Source organism: Naegleria lovaniensis (assembly GCF_003324165.1).
Source record: "Naegleria lovaniensis strain ATCC 30569 chromosome Unknown tig053, whole genome shotgun sequence".
NCBI lineage: Eukaryota > Heterolobosea > Eutetramitea > Acrasida > Naegleriidae > Naegleria > Naegleria lovaniensis.
The window spans coordinates 144693-166235 of NW_025407875.1; the positions used below are offsets into that span (position 1 = coordinate 144693).

General features: G+C 39.0%; 10 protein-coding genes across 10 annotated transcripts in view; 4 read left to right on the forward strand and 6 right to left on the reverse strand.

The window, feature by feature from the left end:
- The window catches only part of C9374_012047 (uncharacterized protein), a gene marked incomplete at both ends in the record, with an annotated part of 723 nt that extends 55 nt beyond the window's left edge, over nt 1-668 (forward strand). Inside the window, one exon of the mRNA XM_044687770.1 lies at nt 1-668. This exon is cut by the window's left edge and continues 55 nt beyond it. Coding sequence (XP_044542758.1) covers nt 1-668 — 668 coding nt within the window.
- Nucleotides 669-1206: 538 nt separating this feature from the next.
- Nucleotides 1207-1521, reverse strand: C9374_012048 (uncharacterized protein; the record flags this gene model as incomplete). Its single annotated transcript, XM_044687771.1, has 1 exon — nt 1207-1521. One exon carries the CDS (start codon nt 1519-1521, stop codon nt 1207-1209), a length of 315 nt encoding a protein of 104 aa, XP_044542759.1.
- A 596-nt stretch (nt 1522-2117) lies between these two features.
- On the forward strand, nt 2118-5419 carry C9374_012049 (uncharacterized protein; the record flags this gene model as incomplete). The annotated part of the gene is made up of 2 exons (XM_044687773.1): nt 2118-2683; nt 2839-5419. 2 exons carry the CDS (start codon nt 2118-2120, stop codon nt 5417-5419), a joined length of 3147 nt encoding a protein of 1048 aa, XP_044542760.1.
- Nucleotides 5420-5516: 97 nt separating this feature from the next.
- Nucleotides 5517-6038, reverse strand: C9374_012050 (uncharacterized protein; the record flags this gene model as incomplete). Its single annotated transcript, XM_044687774.1, has 1 exon — nt 5517-6038. The coding sequence occupies one exon, from the start codon at nt 6036-6038 to the stop codon at nt 5517-5519; it is 522 nt and encodes a 173-aa protein (XP_044542761.1).
- Nucleotides 6039-6206: 168 nt separating this feature from the next.
- On the reverse strand, nt 6207-7325 carry C9374_012051 (uncharacterized protein; the record flags this gene model as incomplete). Its single annotated transcript, XM_044687775.1, has 1 exon — nt 6207-7325. The coding sequence occupies one exon, from the start codon at nt 7323-7325 to the stop codon at nt 6207-6209; it is 1119 nt and encodes a 372-aa protein (XP_044542762.1).
- A 596-nt stretch (nt 7326-7921) lies between these two features.
- C9374_012052 (uncharacterized protein) lies at nt 7922-11146 on the forward strand (the record flags this gene model as incomplete). Its single annotated transcript, XM_044687776.1, has 1 exon — nt 7922-11146. One exon carries the CDS (start codon nt 7922-7924, stop codon nt 11144-11146), a length of 3225 nt encoding a protein of 1074 aa, XP_044542763.1.
- A 205-nt stretch (nt 11147-11351) lies between these two features.
- C9374_012053 (uncharacterized protein) lies at nt 11352-12261 on the reverse strand (the record flags this gene model as incomplete). The annotated part of the gene is made up of 2 exons (XM_044687777.1): nt 11352-11873; nt 12172-12261. The coding sequence occupies 2 exons, from the start codon at nt 12259-12261 to the stop codon at nt 11352-11354; spliced, it is 612 nt and encodes a 203-aa protein (XP_044542764.1).
- A 124-nt stretch (nt 12262-12385) lies between these two features.
- On the reverse strand, nt 12386-15166 carry C9374_012054 (uncharacterized protein; the record flags this gene model as incomplete). The annotated part of the gene is made up of 1 exon (XM_044687778.1): nt 12386-15166. One exon carries the CDS (start codon nt 15164-15166, stop codon nt 12386-12388), a length of 2781 nt encoding a protein of 926 aa, XP_044542765.1.
- A 17-nt stretch (nt 15167-15183) lies between these two features.
- Nucleotides 15184-15850, reverse strand: C9374_012055 (uncharacterized protein; the record flags this gene model as incomplete). The annotated part of the gene is made up of 2 exons (XM_044687779.1): nt 15184-15386; nt 15601-15850. 2 exons carry the CDS (start codon nt 15848-15850, stop codon nt 15184-15186), a joined length of 453 nt encoding a protein of 150 aa, XP_044542766.1.
- Nucleotides 15851-16595: 745 nt separating this feature from the next.
- C9374_012056 (uncharacterized protein) lies at nt 16596-21122 on the forward strand (the record flags this gene model as incomplete). The annotated part of the gene is made up of 3 exons (XM_044687780.1): nt 16596-17217; nt 17360-19690; nt 19843-21122. The coding sequence occupies 3 exons, from the start codon at nt 16596-16598 to the stop codon at nt 21120-21122; spliced, it is 4233 nt and encodes a 1410-aa protein (XP_044542767.1).
- Between the last annotated feature and the right edge of the window lie 421 nt (nt 21123-21543).

The following is a 21543-nucleotide window of genomic DNA, read 5'->3' on the forward strand; positions in this document are numbered from 1 at the left end:
ATGAAACTAATCCGCAATTGTTTGTTCGTAGTCCTGGTTATGAAATTGAAAGATTTTCAAAAGATACATATCCTCACTCCCAGTCACTATCTGATACCGACAACGTGTCCGGGTTGTTGGCAGAGGCTACTGATAAGAGCTATTGGAAAATGCAGACGGTTCAGAAAATATTCAAAGCCGCAGATTGGGAGAACAAAAAGAAGTGGCAACACGAAACTTTTATAAATGTGAAAACAAAAAGCAAGGACCTCTCAAAGTTAGATTTAACTACTGAAGATGATGGTGCAATTGGTTCTCCATCTTCAACACAGAAAGATGTTTCTTTAGAAGGGAAAGGGGTTGCGTCCACAATCAGTATGAAGTCCAAATCTTCCACTTCATCAGCAAAATCAGTTAAGAGAGAAACCAATTATTATTCAGATCAGAAATCTGTTAATATTGGAGATTCTGTATCAAAAGCTACTCAAGAATTATCTACTTCTTCTTCATTGGTAAAAGAGGTTTCAAATAAGCTCGAGGAATTGCAGAAACTTAATAGCAGCCAAATTGAGGAAGTGAGAAAGGAAGTTCAGGAAATGAAGAAGGAAGTGAGAAAGGAAGTTCAGGAAATGAAGAAGGAGGTTAAGGAAATGATTCAAACACTTTTAAACACATTTAAATCCCAATAAGTAAATGAGGGCCCTGACAAATCCGCAGCCAGAGCCTCGTAGTAGCACCAACGTCTGGTTGTTTGTCGATTTCAAGTAAAGAGCAATGGTTTGATTAGATGGTGTTTTGAATATTGGCTAACAATACGACAAAACATTTCAACAACTTGAGGTCTCTTCAACGTACCAATGTAATAAATGACTGAAGTAATTCTTAATCAAAATGTTTCTTACTCCATTACCGTCACGAGGGATATGGAAGTGACAAAGATACATCTTTGAGTCCTTAACTCTTCGCAATATTGTACAATGACAAGATCTCTAGAAACCATGATGTGAAAGAAATCATCTAAGACATCCAAACCTTTCACTTGCTACAGCAGTGCAATTTGAGACTATGAAGGTAAACCTTCAAGAAGAACAAATGGTGTCTCATCGTTCCACATCAAAACATGTCCTCCGAATATCAAAGCAGTATTATGAGGTTTTCTTGAAATTAATATTATTTAATAGAATTTCTAACAAAGTAACAAGTTATTTAAAAGGTCATCCAATCACATCAATTATTATCCTTCGGAGTGAGAGAAACACCAGCCATGGCTGCTGAATTTTTCAATAAATCATGTAAAGTTGGTTCATATTTTCCGACCTTGTACATTTGTATCAAATCCGAATACTCTTTTAATGATGTAATATATTGTTCATAGAGTTGAGCCTTTCTATACATTTCCGTATTCGTTTTATTCTCTCTAAATTGTGTTTGAAAATATTTCAATGATTCCGTACTGCCTGTTAATTCTCTTGTCGTTCTCAAAATACGATAAATATTGCGATAAGTTTTCAAAACAGTGACTCGGGATAGCGATGATGACATTTTTTTTGAAATTTTTGAAAAATAATTACTAGTTGGTTGTTATTAAGGTAATGTCAGAGAATTGAGTATTTGAAATTAACTCTGTCAATAATCGTTCAATTTCCTTATTCACTTCTCGAATGAAGAAAGCACTATCACTCCATGCAGAGGAGCATACTTTCCATCCTTTTGTGGCAATGGAACGATATTTATCAAAGCATGCAAGTCGAGTAATGATTCTTCTTCTTCATCTTCAGAATTGGCACCTTCATCGTCATCACTCATGGAACTTGTCAAAGAAAAATCAGAACTCCATAATAATTGCTACCAGCACCGTAGATATCCCCACGATGAGTCACAAAATACGCAAATTCTGAGCCACACTCAATAGAAGTGACACAATATCACGAGAGGCGGAAATCATTCTTCTTGTTGTTTCTTCTTTGACTTTTTCTTCTTTCACTTTTCGCGCCAACCCCATCGGTTTAAAAATTTAAAAACAAAAAATTGCAACAATATAGTCCACTCCTTTCATCCCTTTCATCCACAACACACAGCAATATTTCCAATTCTTCCCATTTTACACTCATACCATCATCATCATCAACAACAACATCATGATAACATCCTCGGAAGATACCCATCTCTTTGAAGGAGGAGAACAACAAGTCAATCAACAAATCAAACAATGGTTTCATGATTTCCTTCGGCATGCTCTCGTTGGAACGAACACCTCTTCCTATCTCATTGCTCCTTCGGGAAAGGAACCTCTCAGCGAACGTTTGAAAATTCAATTCTCTGATATTCATACCTCTCATAGCGTGAGTAGTGAGAATAATGGAACATCATCGAGTCCAATTCCATCCGCTCGTAGTGTAGTCATTGATTTTAGTCATATCATGAATTATGATATGGATATTGCCATGACGATACGGCAAGAATTTTATAGGTTTGAGCCTTTTCTTACTGAGGCATTGAATATTGTGTATAAGGAATGGATTCATTCACAATCATCGTCTTTGAGAATGAAATTGGCAAATTCCAATGATGTCAATGCATCCATGATGAGCATGGCCATGAATGAGAGTGTAGTTTTTGGGTCGTCATCTTCTTCTTCTTCTTCACCTCATGAAAATAATTCGACCATTCAATTGAAATTTGTGAATTTACCAGACATGTTACAGTACGTAGTTGTTCATGTTGTGATTCAAGAGTTTTAGGAATAATTTTGTGAAATTTTTGTAATTATTGAAAATATTTATTTTGCTTTTATTGACATTTCATTGATGAATGTAACCTCTCTCGTCTTGCTATTGTTGAAAAATTTCATTGAATCAGAATTCGTCAACTCCGAAGTGTACACATTGGTCAACTTGTAAGCGTGAGTGGAGTGGTCACACGATCCTCAGAAGTTCGTCCAGAACTCGTCGAAGGAATTTTCAATTGTGTGGAATGTGGTACAGTTTCCGATCCAATTCCTCAACAATTCAAATATACAGAACCATCCTCATGTGTCAACAAAACGTGTACCAACACCAAAAGATGGCGTCTCGATATGCATCACTCCCGATTTGTGGATTGGCAAAAATTAAAAGTTCAAGAAAATACTCATGAAATACCATCAGGATCCATGCCTAGAACTTTGGATATCATTTTAAGGAATGACTGTGTGGAATGTGCCAAAGCAGGAGATCGATGTCTATTCACTGGAACGCTTTTAGCAGTGCCTGATGTTGGAAAAATGTTTGGTGGAGCTCAAAGTCAACTCATTAATGCCAACAGTCGAAAAAAGGGTGACATTGAGAAGCAAGGTGTAAAAGGTATTAAGGATTTGGGTGTTCGAGAATTGACCTATCGATTAGTGTTCTTGGCCAATTCTGTAGAAGCCATCGATCACAACACGAACAATGGCCATTCTTCAAGCGCAACATCGACATCATTGAGTACGAATAATGGCGAACAAGAAACACATGAAGAATTTATGAAACGCTGTACAGCTGAGGAATATGAAAAAATCCTTAAAATGTCAAAGGATGTGAATATTTATGAAAATCTTGCTGTCTCGCTTTGCCCCAGTATTTTCGGTCACAAGAACATCAAAAAGGGAATTCTTCTCATGCTTTTTGGAGGAGTTCACAAAGAAACAGAGGATCACATTCAAATTCGTGGTGACATTAATATTTGTATTGTAGGAGATCCCAGTACAGCCAAGTCACAATTCTTGAAATATGTGGCTCATCTCATTCCTCGTGCAGTATATACAAGTGGTAAAGCTTCGAGTGCTGCTGGTTTAACAGCATCAGTCGTGAGAGACTCCGAAAGAGGTGAATTTACCATTGAGGCAGGAGCACTTATGCTTGCTGATAATGGAGTTTGTTGTATCGACGAATTTGACAAGATGGACGCGAAAGATCAAGTAGCTATTCACGAAGCGATGGAACAGCAAACAATTTCAATTGCCAAAGCTGGTATTCGAGCCACTCTGAATGCTCGTGCCTCCATATTAGCTGCTGCAAACCCTATTGGAGGTCGTTACAATCCTAGAAAGACCTTGAAGGCAAACCTTGGAATTACACCAGCCATCATGTCACGTTTTGATTTATTCTTTGTCGTGCAAGATGAATGTGATGCCGAAATTGATAAGAAAATTGCCGAACACATTGTCTGTGTGCATCAGAATAAGGGAGCTTCCACTCTTGACAAGACCCTTGACGGTGCAACACAAATTACTGTTGGTTCCAATACTGTACAGTACTCTCCTGAAGATATCAAACTCTATCTCAAATATTGTAGAACATGCATACATCCACTATTATCCCTGGAAGCTCAACAAGAACTTGTGACACAATATAAGAAATTACGACAAAATGACAAGGTCGGTACTAACTCGTATCGTATCACAGTAAGACAATTGGAATCAATGATAAGACTTTCAGAAAGTCTTGCTCGATTACATTGTGAAAGTCGAGTCGAAGTGAATCATGTTCGAAAAGCTGTTGAATTACTGAAAACATCCATTACCAAAGTTGCAAAATCTGACATTGTATTGAGTGGAACAGGTGATGACGAAGAAATTAATGGAGAGTCACGATCGAGTATTCTTGCACTACGAGAGAAAAATCAACAAGAATCCACTCGAGAATTGTTGCGAAACTTGAAAAATCAACGACGAAAGATTGAGGCAGCTCTCGAATTGGCACGTGAAAGTCAATCCGAGGAAGAGCAAAAACTCGGCGAAATTGAATCGCAAGCTGATAAGCTGCGCAATAGTATAGATTCTGATGAAATTGATCCTGAAGATAAAGATACACAAGAAGAGCAATTAATTGAGCTCGAAAAGAAGAAACTTCAAATAACGAAACGTGTCACAGAGGCACGAAAGCGAGTAGAATTACTCACCGAGCAACTTGAAAAGGAAGTTGAAAAATCTCAACAATTAATACAACAAGAAGAGGATGAATTTATGAAAGATCAAGAAGAAATAGCATCACAAAAGCGACACACAAATGAAGACGACGAAATGCAAGAGGAAGCACCTCATTCTGAATTCGATCCACAGACAACAGCAGCAACTGACACAACGAATTCAGAATTACAACCTCCTCGAAAAAAGAAGAAACAAACCAAAGCAATTTCAACAGAGGAATATACCACATTTTGTAATCGAATTGCTTCCTATGTCCAACTTCAAGAATCCTGTTCACGAAAAGACATTATTGAATTTTACATTCAAACACATGGATCGACACTTTCTACTAAAAAGGCAAACATGTTAGAACAATTATTAGACAAGGTTATTGACAAGATGAATAATGACAGTATTTTGATCAAGACAAATATTCGAAGCAGTTCCAAGACTAGTAATCGAATGGAAGATGTATTTATTAAGAATTCCAATTTTGAACCAACTCTTATGTAATCATCTTGTGTGAAATAAAATCCATTGAACAAGGTTGTTTGGAGTGGTATGTTCATACATGGCCACACCAGAATATAATGGGATATGTATAAAGTTCTTATTCCTTTACATACAATTTACCACTTCCACGTGGTTGTGGGAAATCCATAAACTTTGGCAAGTCATCATTCACTTCACACACACGATTTTCATAATTAATATGACGTTCAGGTTTAAAAAAGTATTCGTCAGTATTTCCTTCCTTTTCAATAACGTCTTTCAATGGGCAAAATGCTTGTTTCATTTCATCGTAACAACATGCCAATGTTGAAATGAAAGGAGCTTTGAGTGGTTTCTGGGCTACATAACCACCACATTCGGCACAATAATAACCTTCGAAATTTTCAGTAAAGACGGTGGTTTTGCGAAGAGAAATGTCACTGGTCCATTTAAATTGATGGTCTGGAATGCCAATAATGAGAGTGAAGGGAGCCGAGGTTCCTTTTCTGCAGTTATGGCAATGACAATAATTGCTAAAGAAACGAGGACCATGAGCAGAGAAGGTGAGTTTACCACATCGGCAGGATCCTGTTCGGATTTTGGGAGTGGTTGTTGTTGGTTGGGTGGATTGGTCTGTCATATTGTGTGCCTCAGTACCAATGCTGTGAGATTGTGGATTTGTTTTTGTGTCAGCTGGAAACAAAATCCTCGAGACAAAGTCTTGGCAGACGTGGAATAACTTCAGCGAATCACTAATTTGCCCGCATACCAAAAAGATTACAAATGAATTTGATTGAAAATTATAAATTTACTTCTTTTGAGCAGCCTTTCCAGCACCAACCTTAGCACGTCTCTCTCTCAACAATTGTAATCTTCTGGCCTTCAAAGCGTATGGGTTAAGGCGGACCAAAGCCTTGAAGTTTCTCAATGGATTGCTTCTGTTTTGCTTCTTGATGGCGAATCTTTGAACGACCTTCTTTGGCTTCAAAGCAGCTTGAACAGCATCAGATTCAATAATTCTTGCGGAGTCAGTGTTGACAGCAACTGGTCTTGGCAAGTGATAAGTGGCACCAGATCTAAAGTGCAAAGTGGAAGCACCCTTCTCATTGTTGTATGATCCGAACTTTTCGTTCAAAGCGTTGAAAGCAGACTCAGTCCAGACAATCAATCTACCTGGGTGACCACCAGGAGCCAACTTCAACAAGTTCAATTGGTTGACATTCAAAACATCAACACCTGGCAAGTTTCTGAGAGCGAGAACAATTGGTGGAGTTTGAGTACCAGCCTTGGCGTTGTAAACAACCAAAGGTCCCTTCTTCAAGGTGTATCTTCTATTTCTCATCTTACCTCTTCCCTTTCTCAAGGTCTTGGAGTCCTTAGCCTTCTTTGCGTCGGACAACAAACCGTGCTTCTTCAAGAAAGCAACAGCCTCCTTGGTCTTGGCAATGAATTGCAAATCATCAGTAACAACCAATGGGAGTTGTTTGACTTGTTCAACCTTGTGACCTCTAGCTTGGACGAGAGGAGTAATGGAAGAAGCAGCAATAGCTGAGGCAGTGGCATATCTTCTCTCATTCTTCTTAACAACGTGCATCCATCTTCTCCATGTTCTGGTTGGGGAGAACATTCTACCCTTTCTACACATGTTACCGAAGGCACCTTGTCCGGCTCTGTGAGTACCACCACCACTAACTCTAGGAATACGAGAAACAGCACGACCAGTACCCCATGAGATGGCAGAGTGTTGATGACCAGCATACTTGTGAACTCCGTATGGTTGTCTGAGATTCATTCTCAAAAAGTTGACCATGTTGGAAACAATATCAGGTCTGATTGGAGCTTGGAAGACATCTGGCAAAGCGACTTCCTTAACGACTTCAGCAGTCTTGGCGTTGAAGACGGAAACAGTTGGTCTTTGAATGGACATGGGTTTTGACTTATTTTTTTTCACGAGAATTTTTGAAAAATCTACTCAACCACTGTTCATTGTTTACAATGGAAAAGAAAAAAATGGGCAAACTTCAAAAGACATCTTGAGCCTTGCTTTTTTCATGATCAACAACCTCGCGCCACTTACTTGGATTCTTGATGAATACGAGACAATGACGAAATCTCAATGAAAACATGTCAACAGAATCTCCATAGAGATTGTTGTCACACAACATCACAACAATTTACGAAAACTAAAGCACCCTTCTATGATTGCCGCCAAATTTTACTGCCTTCCCAACTGAAAAAAAAACACTTGCCAGCCTTTCACGACTACAACAACAGCCTCTATACCGACAAGTACTCAGATTTTCCAAAGAGGGTATTTGCCTTTTAATTAAAAGCCGTCATCAACACAAGGCCTTACATAGAAGTGTTTGGTGTAGCCACTAGAAACAACAACCAAACGTTCCGTGAGTTACATATCAGCAACAATTGATATTTTTCATTGATTCAAATATCTCTTCATCCAGCACGTAGCCACTCAACCTAGCATCCTACTATTTGACAGCCAGTTAATATATTCCGAAAAACATGAGTACAAACATGCACAGACAAAGCTCATCGAGCAGTGGCTCCCCAGGAAAAAACTCTCAACAATTATTTAAAAAGGCCACCTCGCATGATCATCATACACTTACTTCGAGTCAACAAGAAATGCTCCATCGCAGCACGAGCGGAAAGACTGCTACTCAGGACATATTCTCTCTTGCCGTTGAAGATCTTACAGAGCTTCATCAAACCAAAAATCTCAAGGCCATTAATGAGCTCGGTGGCTTTGCAGGTCTTGCTAAAATTCTTCGGACAGATCTCAAGAAGGGAATTGATTGGGAGAAGGAGGTGAATTTTGAGGAAAGGTCTGCCCTCTATGGATTGAACATTTATCCAGAGCCACCTGCAAGAAAAATCTGGAAAATATTTATTGACTCACTGAACGATACGACTCTCTTAATTTTGCTCTTCTTTTCTTTCATTTCCATGGTTTTAGGTGTGGCGTTTCCAGATACCGAAGATGAAAGACCCATTGGTTGGATTGAAGGTTTTGCCATTTTCCTTGCTGTTGCCATTGTCAGTATCGTGGTCACAGTGAATGACTACTCCAAAGAACGAAAATTTAGATCTCTCACAAGAGAATCAAAGAAAGTAGAGGTAAAGGTTATTCGAAGCGGCCTCAATCACAGTGTTCTTATTGACACCATTCAAGTGGGAGACATTGTTGAAATTGAACAAGGTGACGGCATTCCAGCAGATGGTTTGTGCATTGAGTCAAATCAGCTCAAAACAGACGAATCGGTCATGACTGGAGAGCCTGACTTGATTAAGAAGAACACTACAGAGAGTCCATTCTTATTGAGTGGCTGTACGGTGGCTGAGGGCTCAGGAAAAATGCTAATCACATGCGTAGGCGTTCAGAGCGAATGGGGACGCACTTTGCAAAGTTTAAAGGAGGCAGATGAAGATAAGGGATCCACTCCTCTTGAGGAGAAGCTTGATAAGCTCTCTGTGAACATTGGTAAAATGGGTATGGGCTTTGCATTGATGACACTTCTCGTTCTCATTTTGGGATATTGGATTAAAAAGCTCATCCATACCATGGAATGGATACCTCCTGCAGCTGCATTCAAAGAGTCATGGCAAGAACAAAACGTTGTTGAAGTGGTTAAATTCTTTGTTGTTGCCCTAACCATTGTCGTTGTAGCAGTTCCTGAAGGTCTTCCACTTGCAGTAACAATTGCATTGGCGTACTCGGTACGTAAGATGATGAAAGATCAGAATTTGGTTCGTCACTTGGCAGCATGTGAAACCATGGGTGGTGCCAACAATATTTGCTCTGATAAGACTGGTACGCTCACTTTGAATCAAATGCGAGTTACTCACGCTTATTTTGGTGGAAGGTACTTTGGAGATCAACTCTCCTCTCTCCTCTCTACCCTAAGCTCGAGTGCCCTTCAAATTTTGATTGATGGCGTTGTTGCCAACTCTAAGGCCAATCTCGTTCGAAATGATGACAACAAAACTAAAGAGTTTGCAACTCAAGGAAGTAAGACAGAGGCTGCTTTGTTGCTCCTGCTTGTGAAACATCTCAACCAAACCATTGATTCCTATAGAGAGAGACGTCATGATTTATTGAGCGAAGAGAGAGGTTGTCATTTGCAATTGCCATTTAGCTCCAAGCTGAAAAGAATGAGTACCGTAATTCCGAACCCAGATGGTGACACCAAATATCGCCTGTTCACTAAGGGTGCCTCTGAAATTGTTCTCAAACTTTGCTCTCGGTACATGAAAACCGATGGAACCATTGAAGAAATGAATAGAGACAAGGAGGATGAAATGATGAGATACATTGAGGAGATGGCCAATCAAGGACTCAGAACTATTTGCCTTGCATACAGAGATGTAAATCCTGATCGCGAATTCGCATCACGTCATGAAGAAATGGATTATCTCGAAAATTTGGACCCTGTTACTTTGGAAGAGGATTTAATTTGTGTTGGCATTGTAGGTATCAAGGATCCACTTAGACCTGAAGTTCCAGCGGCTATTGCACAATGCAAGAAGTCTGGAATTACCGTTAGAATGATTACAGGTGACAATATTCTGACAGCCAAATATATTGCAAGAGAATGCGGAATTCTTTCCAAGGATGGTATTGCTATTGAAGGACCTGAGTTTAGAAAAATGACCAATGACCAAATTGCTGAAATTCTTCCCAGACTTCAAGTAATGGCAAGAAGCTCTCCAACAGACAAGTATAACCTCGTCAAGTTTTTGAAAAAGGCTGGAAACGTTGTTGCTGTTACAGGAGATGGTACTAACGATGCTCCTGCGTTGAAAGAAGCAGATGTAGGATTGAGTATGGGTTTATCCGGCACTCAAGTAGCCAAAGAGGCTTCCGATATTATTATTCTTGACGACAATTTTTCTTCAATAGTTAAGAGTGTCTTGTGGGGAAGGTCCATCTTTGAAAATATTAGAAAGTTTTTAACATTCCAGTTGACTGTGAACGTGGTAGCTCTCGTGCTCACTATTGTTTCTGCCATTAGCTCAACCTTTGTGAACGAGTCAGGAGGATTTAAACCACCTTTGAGTCCTGTTCAAATGTTGTGGATTAACTTGATCATGGACACATTTGCGGCTCTTGCCTTGGCCACAGAACCTCCAATCCCAGAGTTATTGGACAGAAAACCTTACGGAAGAAAAGAAAGTTTAATTACACCAAGGATGTGGGTGTTCCTTTTGGGTCAATCAGTGTTCCAATTGACTGTGCTCTTCACATTGTATTATGGAGCTACGAGTTTTAGAAATGGAGCATTTTCGTTTGCTCGTAACGATGATGAGACTAGAACCGTCGTGTTCAATGCCTTTGTTTTTTGCCAAGTTTTTAACGAGTACAATGCTAGAAAGATTAACTTTGAGTATAATATTTTCTCGGGTCTATTCAAAAGCGCTTGGTTCATTTCCATCAGTGGTATCATTATTGTATTGCAAGCTCTCATTATTAATTTTGCATATTACGACCCAACCTTAATTGCAACTGGAAAGAATGATGGGCTTCATGCTTCTCACTTTACTCAAACAATCCCTCTCAATTGGTATCAATGGATGTTAACAATGTCTATTGGCTTTTTGAGTATTCCTTATGGATTCGTGATCAGATTTGTGAGTAGGATGGTTCTTCGAGTGATTAGTAAGAAGAACACAAAGAATAGAATTGCAGACGAGTTTTCTGAGAGTGCCACCCCAGAAAGTGAATTGTAGTCAAAACGATGCATTGCTTCAAATAGAATAGGTGTTGAATGTAAGACGCTTGTTGAAACAGGATGACAGCATTAGGATTGGTTGTGTTAGCACGGACACGAACAGCCTTACTAGGAACAAGTTACGATGAAACAACCAATCAAGTGATCCAAATGATAAATAAATCTTCGGAGTTTTTAATTAAAAATCGATCTGCTCACAATAATTATTGTTGCTTCTTGGTTTCGTTTCTCTTCTTCACACCGAAATTGTAAACTCGAGACATGTTCACTTCAGTCGTCGTCTTTTGCTCCTTCAGATAGGCAATATCTTCATTGATTTCGCTTAGCTTTTGTTCTGCCAATGCAACATTCTTATTAAGTAATTCCATAGCTTCGTCCAAAGAATATTCGACCATAATATCGCAACCCAACCAGAGAGCAACACGATCAGTTTTCGGAATGATTGCCTCAGCAAAAACTGTTTCGTCGAGTTTAAAGTGTGTTTCAATCTTGTCAGAGGCATCAGTTTCATCATCTCCTTCAAAACTCTTCTTTAAGAATTTAACTGATTCAATGGTCTTTTTAATATCCGGAATTTTGACTTTTAATTGTTCACGAGCTTCATGCAAACGATATTCAAAGATTTGGTATTGTTGATGTTTTTGGTTTTGATCTCTATAGATTTGAGAGATTGTGTCTTGAATATCGGAAGAACCTTTCTTGTTGACCAATGCTTCAACATCTTCCTGTTGAGGTCGGAATGAGTGAATGATTGAATATCGTTGAAAATGTTAAGACATTCAATGATGATGCACAAGTTCGGGTTTGAAGTAAGAGTTTCATCCGTGCCAAACCGATGTGTAATGAAAAAGTTCCAAAAGAGCAAGAGAGAAAATTAGTGATGATCATCATGTATTGAACAATATCATCAACGATTCCGTCCGAATTTGTATCAATTTTTGTAAGAGTTAATAATAATAAAATCAGGAGTATGATAATTATTGTTCCAATCTTGAAATATCACCACTACTATGAATTACATACAATAAAATCAGCCTTTGGAATTTTTCTTGGGTTTTGATAATTGTCGGGGAAACCGTGCAAAAGGTACTCGTTCACGTTTGATGATGACATTTTTTTTGTATGTTGTATTTGACGATGAAGAAAGCTTTCACAACAATCTAGGGATGGAAATGAAAGATACTTCTACATGTAAAACTAGCGTTGGTTTTTATTGAATTGAGTGATTGGATGGCCTCTATAGAACATTTCTTACGTCTTGCCTAAAAGTTATGAGATTGCCTGTGAATTTGTCACGATTTTTAGCTTCCAAATTCATCTCAACACCGTCCATGAGTTTATCAAAGGCTTCTCTCACTTTGGTGATCCTTTCAGGGTCATTTCCAGCCACTGAACTAATTATACCCTGCTTCAATGTTTCATAGAATGGAGGATTGAGTACAATGAGCACTAACATGGTTCTTGACAAACTCCACTGATTACCACACTCTTCTAAAATAATAATTCTGAAAAATTGAGAAAGCATGTTTGGAATGAGGTCAATATTTTGTTTAAGGTGACTGGCTAATAGCTGGGCATCTGGTGTATTCTTTTTCGCTTGAGTATAGTAGAAGGTAAAGAGATTGTCGAGTGCTGCACAAATCTGAGAGGATAATCCCAAATCTTCAATCGAGACACCTTCTTCGAGTGACTTTAAAATTTGCAAAAAGATTGGTGTTTCAAACTTGATAATGGTATGCGTATGTTCTTGGAATAGAGTCTCCATAAGGCCATAGTATGCTCGGCATAATTTTGGATAGGCCATAATCTCAGAGTATGGAATGCTGAGTGCCAAACGTAGCACAGTATTCAAAACTTCATTCAATGACGGATCCTTGTATAAATCAAACACACCAAAGTTGCAATACTTTCCAGCAAGACATCTCGATAAAATGTTCATACTTGTACAAATTCCCTTATACTTTTCGTCATAGGCCTTATCTCGGATGGGCACATTTTGTAAACGTTGACCATAGTTTGTAAGAATGGAGCTGGTTTTTTTAAAAATTAAAATTCCATGTGGTGAGCTGTAACTAAAACAAATTCTTTGGTTCTTGTTGAGGACAAAATCTGCCAAGAACTTCAGCAATGAATTCATGACGAATTGATTGTCATACCATACTTGAGCTGCCTTCTCTAAAATACTGCTATACTTGTCGAAAAACCAGTCAAAGAAAAATGTATAGGTCCTCTTGTTATTGCAACCAATGACAATACCTCTCAAATCACGACACCAGCCAATCAAGGCATTCTTGACTCCATCTTGTTTGAAAACTTCTGGGTTATCGATGGCATTGAGACGATCACTGACCGATTCGAGTGGCTTAATAAATGAAAGAAAATCATCTTCTGTATAGTTTTGAAGGAATAATAGCTTGCAGAGTGTCTTGTAGAAGGCAGTTCGTTGTCTCAGGTTGGTGATTTCATTCAGGAATGGGAAGTTTTCTGGGCCATGATTCAACAACAAGTATCGAGTAGTTTCAAGTTTGGATGCGAGTTTTGCACTCAAATAGCCAGAGGCAATATCATCGAATAAACTCATTGTTTCAGTAACAATATTGTCGATACGAGCCCATACTTTAAGATTACTAGCTATTTTTCCAATGAAAATGTTCAACACTTGAAGTTGTTCTCCTGCAATATTCAACAATTCGTAAAGTCTTGTAAATATCTTTGGGGTACTGCTATTTCCAACAGAGCCAGAAGCGTCTCCCAAATATGACTTTTTAAAACTTTTCATGAAATAGAGGAGAGAAAATTCCAAATGTTGCAAGGATGCATCATGCAAGTAGTCAGTGTGAGAATAATTCTTAATTCTAATATCAATTAAAGGAATGAGTCTTAGAATTCTGGCAGATAATGTACCGTCCAATAATTCTGCTTCTTCCACAGATAATGAACTGACATATCGCTTTCCAATAACTGAACCAACGATATACGTTAGCCAAGTGAGCTTTAGCTCTAATTCGTTTAGAGTTGGTAGTGGAATATTTGTGTTCACTGCTTCTATATACATTTGTAGAACTGGATCAAAAAGTTCAGTCAAATGCTGTCCTGAAACTTTGTAATCAAAGTGAATGAGTTGTGGTATAGCATCAAGCTGTTCATCGAGATTTTCCTTGTGTTCCAAAGGATTTTCAACACTGTCATCATTGGCACACAATCTCGCATACTCTAATCTGGAAATGGTGTATTGCTTTGAAATCTCTGGAACATACTTGTCGAGATAGCTTTCGTGTTCTGCTTTGAGATAGGGTTTGGAGGCAACAAGTCTCGACCACAAGTTTAAAATGTAATAAACGCTTTGGTTAGACCATTCCAAAGACTTGAAACTCTCTTGAGAAAATGTAGCACTCAAATCTAGCCATTGTACATAACCTTTACAAATGACAAACTCGTTCAACTGGAAGTTGGATTTGATTCGTGCCAAGAGTCTGCAAAATTCATTATACGTGTCTTGATCATCAAGTCCAAATCTCGTTTTCAAAACTGCAGACATGCCATCAATAAATTTCGAAAGAAAATCCTTTCTCTCATCATCGCCTGTAAATAATGACCTTCTCACGCTGCACAATAGCACAAGAATTTGCAAGACATCTTTACGAAGTTTTGGATTTCCAAGAGTTGAATATAAATTCCAAAAAAGTTCCAACGTGTCCGATTCCTCAAACAAAGGTCTCCAAGCTCCAGGTATCTGAATGGTTCCTACATCTTCCGATGATTCATCTGGAAAAATACCGACAAAGTCAAATTTAAGACAACTTAGTGTCAATTCTAAGGCTTCTTGACAAAGAGCCTCGTTGGCCTGAAGATTATTATTCATTCCTCCAATATTGAGGCCCATTCCACTCAAAGATCTCAATACATCTTTCAATGTAAAAAGAGAAGTTTCAAAAATGCCTCGCAATGCCAAATCTCTGAATGAGACTGCAATTTTACGATGTTGAGTTAAGCTTTTTCGTGTTGTTAATGTGTTCATTTCTTCAATGATGCTGTTTAAAATTCTGAGTCCAACAATGGAAAGTTGTGGGTTCGTAACTTGTATAAAGTACTTTTTAATTTGCTCGGAAGATCTCGATTTTGTTGATCCTCTAGCCATCCCAATTTTGTTAATCTACCAACGAGTTTCAGTAATCCTGATGATACAAACTTGGGAACTTCAATTCCTCTCTTTGCCAGATAGTTTAATAAATAATTTCCTATTGTTGACGGAGTCGAAATAAGAGATGTTGATTTCAAATAGAGAATAATAGTAGTGTACCGGAGTGATACCATTAATATGTAGACATGGTTTTGTTTTCGAAATGCACAAAAATAATGTTCATAGTAACGATGGAAATAAAGGATTAAATCATTAAACAACATGCCAAGAGTTGTTGGACAAATACTCTTTTACAAATTGTTAAAACTTACTCAAATCGGTCTTCTTTTCTGCGGAGAAGCTATTCCAATTATTTGTAATCATCTTGGTAATTTGTGAGGATGCAAAAAAGAGAGCATGAGGATCTACACTTGCATCGAATATCATGATAAGCTTTGGATAATTCTCCAATTTTTGGAACATGTGGAGTTGTCTCTCCGCTTCTTTTCTATCGTTATCAACCTGGCCGTAAATGGATCTACAAAGAGATTCAAATTTAACAAGATCTTCCTGGGACATCATTTTCGTAGAGAGTATTAGAAGAGCGTGTAGAAGTCAGAAATTGAAACAGTGAGTAAAAAATACTATGATTCTTCAGAAGGATGAATACTATGATGATGATGATTTTGAATAATTTTGAATTATTGTGTGTTTTCGCGGATGGAAGCGGCTTTGGGCCAAACACACAAGAAAAACAAAATTATTGCGGATTTGATGATGAAAAAATATAAATTCACCACTCGTTGCAAGCTTTGATGCTGAGTGTTGATTTGGGAGGAGAGCTGTGTTGAGTAGAGGTGTTGTTGTTGTTTGGTCCGCTCGAGCAGCAAATTGGCCAATGATCTTTTTTTTTCTTGGATTTGGAATTCTGTGTGGGCGCCAAGTTGAATGTGCCTTCCTTGTTTACGCAGAATATCAAAGGACACCATCAAAATAACATTCACCTGGCTCATAGTTGAAACACTTCTTTGAGAGTGATCAAACAGGTGGTTGAATTATTTTTGAAGTTAAGGAAAGAAATAGATCTATCTCTTACTGGCATCAATATACAAGGACACTTCCTTATTTCCAAATTTCGAAAAGCCTAACTAAATCGTAATCCCAACAGATCAGTAGTAGAGACACCTGACTTGCCCCAAAGGTACACACATAAAAAAACAGTCTCACACAAAGAGCGAGCGAGAGGCACACATTGTGCACAGACTTGATCATCACGATGCTTTCGTACATCCTCCTTCGCAACCAACAAGTGCAGCAACTGATAACAATGTTTGCATGTCTGGTTGCTGCTCTTCACATCGCCCTTGTGTCGTCATGTGGCATGGTCTCTTCCTCGCATCCACCCTCTTTTCCTGTCTATAACATTTCAAACCTTGCTGGTGGTTTTGAACGGGGTGATGGTTATGAACTTTCCAAAGCCACTCTCGGATCCATATTCGGAGGTATGACCTTGCTCGATCAACCACCACGTCGAGCGTTATACTTGACAGATACCAGTAATTCGTTATTGAGAAGGATTGATTTGGTGCAATCATCCATTCAGACTGAAATGAGATTCGAACCACCACTCATCTCATTACCTGCTGGTGTGCAACCTCTCTATTCTCATACAGTATTTAATACCAATACTTTTGAAAGTTTTGTTTGTGATCGAAATGCTCACGTGATTCATAGAATTCATTCGAATGGAACTGCAAGCTCAGTATTTGCTGGTGTGTATCATAGGTCTGGATATAATGGAGATTCCATACCAAGTAATTCATCATGGTTGAATACTCCAATGGCATTGGTTGTGGATCCAAAGAGTGGAGATTTGATTGTGGCCGATTCTTTGAATCATCGAATTCGTAAAATTTCTGCATTGACAGGTTTGATTACAACCATTGCAGGTACGTTTGAAATATTAATATCAATCCTATTAAGAGTGACACATAACTATTCATTGGGATTTGACTCTTCATTCTTTCAAATTCTCTGTATTGTGAAAATATTCATGTCATCACCGTTTGTATGTTGACTCACAAAAAAAAGGTAACGGTCAATTTGGATATAGTGGAAACAATGGACTGGCTATTGATGCAACTCTTAATGCTCCATCGTTTATTGCACTTTCACCGCTCACCAATGAGTTGTACATTGCCGATACCAATAATCATGTCGTTCGAAAAATTACACCGAATGGAGCCATTGTCACTGTGGCAGGAAGTGGCTTACCTGGTTATAGTGGAGATGGATCAGTGGCAACCGCTTCCGAATGTCGATTGAACTCTCCACAGGGAATTGCTTTGAATCCGTTCAATAATGATTTGTACATTGCCGATACCTTTAATCATGTGATTCGAAAAGTGTCATTTGAAACTGGTGTGATTACAACTGTGGCTGGAAATGGAACTGCAGGATTTAATGGAGATGCTTGGAGTGATGCAACACAAGCTCAACTTTTTGCTCCTTCTGGTGTTGCTGTAGATCCATTGAGTGGAGATGTGTACATTGCAGATGAAGGAAATTTACGAATTCGAGTTTTGAATTCTCGAGCTGGAATATTGTTCACATTGGTTGGAAGTCGTGGAGTTTCGTATTTCACAGGTGATAATGTACCAGCTCTAGAAACCAATTTACAATTTCCGAAAGGACTTGCTCTCTCCAATGATGGCTCGTCATTATTTGTGGCTGATTCTTCACTTAATAGAATTAGAAAAGTTTCACTCACATCAGCAGATGGATCCAATTTCATTCAAAGATTTGCTGGAAGTGGTGCTGTTGGTTTTGGATTGGAAAATGTCGAAGCAGTGCTGGGTCAGTTGACTCAACCTGGAGGTGTGTTTGTCGAATCGAATGGAAATGTATTAATTGCTGACTCGGCCAACAATCGAATTCGAAGAGTCAACATTGCACAAGGAACCATTCAAACCATTGCTGGAACTTCCGTTTTACATGGTTCTGAGACCATTTTAGAGAGTGCATTCTTGAGAAATCCATTGACTCTTGCCATTTCTCCTCTCACAGGCGACATTTTCATTGCTGATCTTAATAACCATATCATTCGAAAAGTAGATATTCGCACTCGAACTATTTCCACGTTTGCAGGTACTGCCGGATTGTCAGGTGACAGTGGTGACCATGGGCCTGCCACTCGAGCACTCATTTCCTATCCGCGAGCAATTGCAATTTCTCCATTGACTGGAGAAGTCTATTTCTCATGCAGTTCCAAAGTGAAGAAAGTCTTGTTGAATGGCACTCTTGTGACTGCTGCTGGTACAGGTGCCTTCAATTACACGGGTGATCATGGGTTAGCTACTGAGGCAACATTTAAAAATCCAACGAGTCTTGCTTTCATGTCGAATGGAGATTTGTTAATTGGTGACACTGGTGCCTTTGTCATTCGTAAAGTCTCGGCCTCCACAGGAATCATTACCACTCTCGCAGGAAATGGGACCTATGCCAATGTTCGTAATAGTGGCGATGATGGAAATGCCCTGAATGCTCAATTTCGATCTCTCTCAACTATTTCTGTGGGTAGAGATTCAAATTCATTGGAGGTGGTGTACGTGGTAGATAATTTGAGTGCCTTAATTCGTAAAATTTATCCAGTCGATGCCAATAACCAATACATGATTACGACGATGATGGGATTGGGAGATTCCCAAACGGAGGGAGCTTCTGCTTCTTCATGGAAGTTAATTTCACCTAAAAGCGTGAAAGTGTCTCCCTCGAACGGCGAATTGTACATTGTGGAGGCTTGTTCCCTCGTTAAGGTATCTGTGGAGGGACGAGTGCAAACCATTGCTGGAACAACGAAAATACCTACTGTAACATGTGGTTCTTTCAATGGAGATGGACTTGCTCTGACTCGAGTGTTTGAATCGTTGCGAGATGTGGCACTATTGAATGAAACTGTGTTGTATGTTTTGGATGATAGTCGACTTCGAGTCTTGACCATGTCGTTGAACGAACAACCCAACGCAATGATCATGGTATCTACACTGATAGGACGAGAGGGAGATGGAGGACCAGCACTCTTGGCCAAATTTCAACAACCCACTTCCGTATTTTCCACCCCTGATGGTACGATCTATATTGCGGATAGTAATCATCACAGGATTAGGAAGATATCAGCACAGACTGGAATCATTTCAACCATAGCTGGAGTGGGATCATGTTCCTCAGCTGGGGATGGCTCGGCAGCCACTTTGGCTTCATTGTGTTTACCAATGAGTGTAGTGGTCGATTCCATGTCAGGAGAAGTTTTTATTGCAGACACGATGAATCACAAGATTAGAAAAATATTCTCGAATGGAACCATTGTGAGTATTGCTGGAATGAATTCATTAGTTGGAACATCGAACGGAAATATAACAACAGGTTAGTATTTGTGTGTGTATGCTGGTTGGATGGGTTTCAATAAGGTACCTTAACACTTTTTTCTTGGTATAATGGTTTTTATTGGGTTTGAATTTCAACTACTTTGAAAAACTCAAACCTCTCACCTTGTGTTTTATCCCTTACACGTTCAGAGGATGGAGTCGATGCTCGATCCATCCAATTGAATCAGCCCACCAGTCTTTTCCTTTCTCCAAAAGGTTCTCTCTATTTCTCTGATTCTCGAAATTATAAAATTCGCAGAATCACTCCGAATGGTCTGATTTGGACCATTGCAGGAAATGGAACTGCAGGCTATCAAGCAGCATCTTCTCTGGCCACTGAAACTCCCCTTAATGCTCCACAAGGACTTGTCATTTCACGACACACTGGAGAATTATTTATTGCAGACACGTACAATCATCGCATTCGAGTCATGAGACCCTATTGCCTCAATCATTGGCATTGGGACGCCGAGTTGGAAGAATGTTTGCCATGTCCTAAAGGCTACACAGGCATTCAATGCCAAGTTCCCATCTGTTTTGGTTTTCGTAACGATTCCAATTTGTCATGTAATCGGAATGGAATTTGTATGGCACCCGATACTTGCAAGTGTTTGAATCAATGGAGTGGATTGGATTGTTCCATTCTGAATTGTGCCTCTGTATCGTTTGATGATCCAACGAAATGTGTCTCTTCCGACTCTTCTTCCTCGAGTTCTCAAACCAAAACTGAAACCATTCCTCAACTAGAGAATCTCTCCTCGAAAACTATTAATTTCACCACCGACACGAGTGTGAAAGCACAATTTCCATCCACACTGACTCAACATTTAATTGAGCAAGGAGGTCTGAATCGTTCTCAACCCATCACTGTGTTGAGTTCGCTCTATATTCCACCAAGTCAGAGTCAAAATCGAACACAGACAGAGGCTCCCGTGTTGAGTTCTGTCTTGACCATTTCACTGTATAATTCACAGGGGCAGAAAATTTCTGTACAGAAATTACAGGAACCAATTGAATTGTTCTTTTCAAATATTCATGTTTCAGGAGAGTCCTCCTCTGCTATGACAAGTATTGAGCATGTAAATATTACTTGCATGTATTTCAATGAAGAAAAGAAGGAATGGGCAAGCGATGGAATTGTTTCTCATCTCCAAAGTTCAACACCCAACAACAACAACAATGGTTTCATCATTTCCATGAAGTGTCAAACATTCCATTTGACTTCTTTTGCTGTGATTGATAAGAATTTTAAAAAAGCAACTAATCAGGTGGAGGACCGAACTCCCAATGGCATGTCAGACACGACCTTAATTGCAATTGTGGTATCGAGTGTGGGCTCTGTACTGGTGATTTCCGTAGTTGTATTGATTACTGTTGTCGTGTTGGCAGTGTATTATAGAGGAAGGAAATTAAAGAGAGCCTCTGTGTAGAGAGTGTCTCAATAACAACTTAAAAATTCTGAACCCTTGCATGGATCTTCTTCATATATTATAGGGATACGTTCACCATCACCTCCAATGAATGATTTATCGTAAATATATGGACTTTTCTCTACGTGTGTTCAAGCTTTAAGGTAAATAACGAGACACGAACTCGAAATACTACGCCCAAAATAGTTTTCACCAATTCTCTTTTTTTGTTCTTCTGCAATTCTTTAAAGTCACGTCGTGCTTTGAGTTGAAATTCCAATTCATCATTACGAAAATAAACTCGGAAGAATATCCTCTACGCGACGGCAACTTTAGCTGGCAAGTAATACATAAACCTACTTCTGTTCTCTCCTTATGTGATATCATTCTCTTCTATTGTTTGCTAAGATATCGTTTATGCATTTGTTGTGGACTTTTAATG